General features: G+C 39.1%; 1 protein-coding gene across 1 annotated transcript; it reads right to left on the bottom strand.

Moving 5' to 3' along the window:
* Window positions 1–1,224: 1,224 nt before the first annotated feature.
* On the bottom strand, window positions 1,225–2,169 carry LOC101843287 (olfactory receptor 51I2-like). Its single transcript, XM_005087270.2, has one exon. The coding sequence runs from the start codon at window positions 2,167–2,169 to the stop codon at window positions 1,225–1,227; it is 945 nt and encodes a 314-aa protein (XP_005087327.2).
* Between the last annotated feature and the right edge of the window lie 529 nt (window positions 2,170–2,698).

Here is a 2,698-nt window from a genome sequence, read left to right as displayed (position 1 = left end):
CTGATCCCTCCAGATACAGTGAGATAATCTTTCTCAAAGAGAATGGCAGAGTAGCTCACCCACAGTCCTCTTCTGATCGCTCCACATGCACACAGACAAATACACCCACATATAAACAACACTCACACAGAGAGAAAGAGAGGGAAAAGAGAGAGGGAGAGGAAGAGAGAGGGGGGGAGAGGGAGAGAGGGAAAGAGAGAGAGGGAAGGAAGGGAGAAAAAGAAGGAGGGTTGGAGAGACAGAGAAAGAGAGGCGCACACAGAGAGAGATTATACTGTAAGCTTGAAAGCATCTCCACCTTGGTCACGTATAGAACATCTAACTTTTATTTGCCATTTGATTAGATTTTATAAAAGATGGTCTAATCTATAAGCTTATTAAAGGGGCAATGCTACTCTATTTGATGTATTTTCCATACACTCTAATCCTTTTAGTTATTTAAACAACTTTATAAAATAATTTATTTTCTGTAATTTCATAAACTTAAGCCCTAAATTGTGGGCTTTCTTTTTCTGTCATCAAAATTACCCCCAGAATCTTGCAATTGTATGAATTTGGGCACAACATATAATTTTACATATTCCATGTATTTTGTTACACATTAATATTATTGGTACTATGCATACTTATATACAACTTAAATTATAATATAAAATTTAGCTAAATCTCATTATTACCAAAATTTTAATAAAATTCACACACAAGTTCAAGTATCTGGTTTCAAAGACGAAATGGACACCATGTGCTATGCAAAATAAACATTTATGTTCATAGTTATTGTACAGGTGGGTGGGTATGTGAAAAAGAGATTTTTTAACTAGTGTCATGTAGTTATAATCTCTGGGAGAAAAATCTAATTGCTATTATAATAGTGCTTCCATATTAGTGAGAAATCAAGGGTGATGTGTGACTTCTAATAAAGAAAATGGGGACATATCATTATATAATGTGAAGCAATTATGAGAATGTTATTTTTACTTAAAAGAAGGAACTAGAACGCGTACATTTTTTCTAAATGATGAATGACCCATCTTACCATGTGAAAGACTGTAGTTTAAATCCTAAGTACTATCACTCTGTCTTACAATATCTGATAGCAGGAATCACAGCAGTAAGTTAGGAGATCAAATGGTGTTAAAATTCATTGTCTAAGCAGGTCTTCAAAATGCAAGCTGGTGGAGTCAGGCTAAACATCCTCTGAACATTGACATTACAACATTCTACTCAAAACTTGGTTCGCGGCAGGATTTTGGAAAGCCTCCTACGAATCTCCTTGGTTTTGATGGAATAGATGACAGGGTTGAGCATTGGAGGAACAAAGAGATAGATAAGTGACAGCAGTGTATGTACATAATGTGGAGCATGCCTCCCATAGCGAGCAAACATGGACACACCTACCTTAGGTACATAGAAGACTAGCACAGCACACAGGTGTGAAACACAAGTGTTCAGAGTCTTCAACCTTTCTTCCCGGGAGGCAATAGCAAGTACAGAGTGAAGTATGAGCACATAAGAGAGGAGAATGAGTGCAGAATCAAGTCCAAAGGTCGAGATGACAATGGACAGACCAAATATATTATTAATGGAGGTGTCACCACAGGGCAGGCGAATCAGATCTGGATGAAGGCAGTAGGCATGGGAGAGAACATTAGGCTTGCAGAAAGGCAACCTTTTCAGGAGGAAAGGTAATGGGAAAATCATGCAGAAACTTCTAAGGAAAACACACACACCCATCCACACCACCCGGGCATCAGTGAGCACCGTGGAGTAGCGCAGTGGGTTACAGATGGCTACATAACGATCAAAGCTCATGGCCAGCAGGATCCCAGACTCCATGAAAGAGAAAAGGTGGATAAAGAACATTTGGGACATGCAAGAATTAAAACTGATTTCTCTTAAGTGGAAGCAAAACACAGCCAGGACTGTGGGCAATGTGGAGAAAGACACACCCAGGTCATTGCCCGACAGCAGAGACAGGAAGTAGTACATGGGCTGATGCAGACTCTGTTCTTCCTTGATAATGAAAAGTATCAGGGCATTGCCTGCTATAGAGATGGTATAGAGGACACCAAGGAGCAGAAACAACCAATGCTGAGAGGTCTCCAGCCCTGGCAGTCCTGTCAAGATGAAGGGAGGCAACCCGGAGCTGTTATAGGCTTCACCTCCCATTCTGAGACTATTTAGATGCTTGATCCTCTATCCTGTAAAGATAATAAAAGCATATTATGCTTGGCCTGCAGTAAATAAAATTTGCCCCCCATATGTCATCTAATCTGTCATTTGAGATCATTAATCTATTTGATGCTCATCACTCATTCTTATCTCTCATTGAACCAAAATTTCTGAAATCTCTGAGCTGCCTTCACAAAGTCATCTGAAACAAGTTTCTATCCTCCTCTTTACCTGTGCATATCACTTTTCCTTCTACAGGATAATTTTTTCCTCTTCAGTGTATGAGTATTATTTTTTAAGAACTCAGATAAAACTTGTTTTCTCTCTACTTCTTCAGTTATGCTCTCTTCTGAGGAAAGACACATTCATTAGACCACAATCATTTTTTACTCTCTCTACACTTCCATCCTACTGAGTCTCCAATGCCCAGTTACAATTTCTAGTTCAATATCACTACACATTCTCCCAGTTCTTCCCCCACTCAATATACACACAAGTAACACTATGTAGACTGAGCAGTTTGTAT

The sequence above is a fragment of the Mesocricetus auratus genome, unplaced genomic scaffold, assembly GCF_017639785.1.
Source record: "Mesocricetus auratus isolate SY011 unplaced genomic scaffold, BCM_Maur_2.0 Super-Scaffold_4256, whole genome shotgun sequence".
NCBI lineage: Eukaryota > Metazoa > Chordata > Mammalia > Rodentia > Cricetidae > Mesocricetus > Mesocricetus auratus.
Note: the sequence above shows the minus strand (reverse complement) of the source record. Positions and strands in the feature narration are given on the sequence as shown.

Coding starts and splice junctions, on each gene's coding strand:
- LOC101843287 (XM_005087270.2), bottom strand. CDS start 2,169: ATGGGAGGTGAAGCCTATAACAGCTCCGGGTTGCCTCCCTTCATCTTG.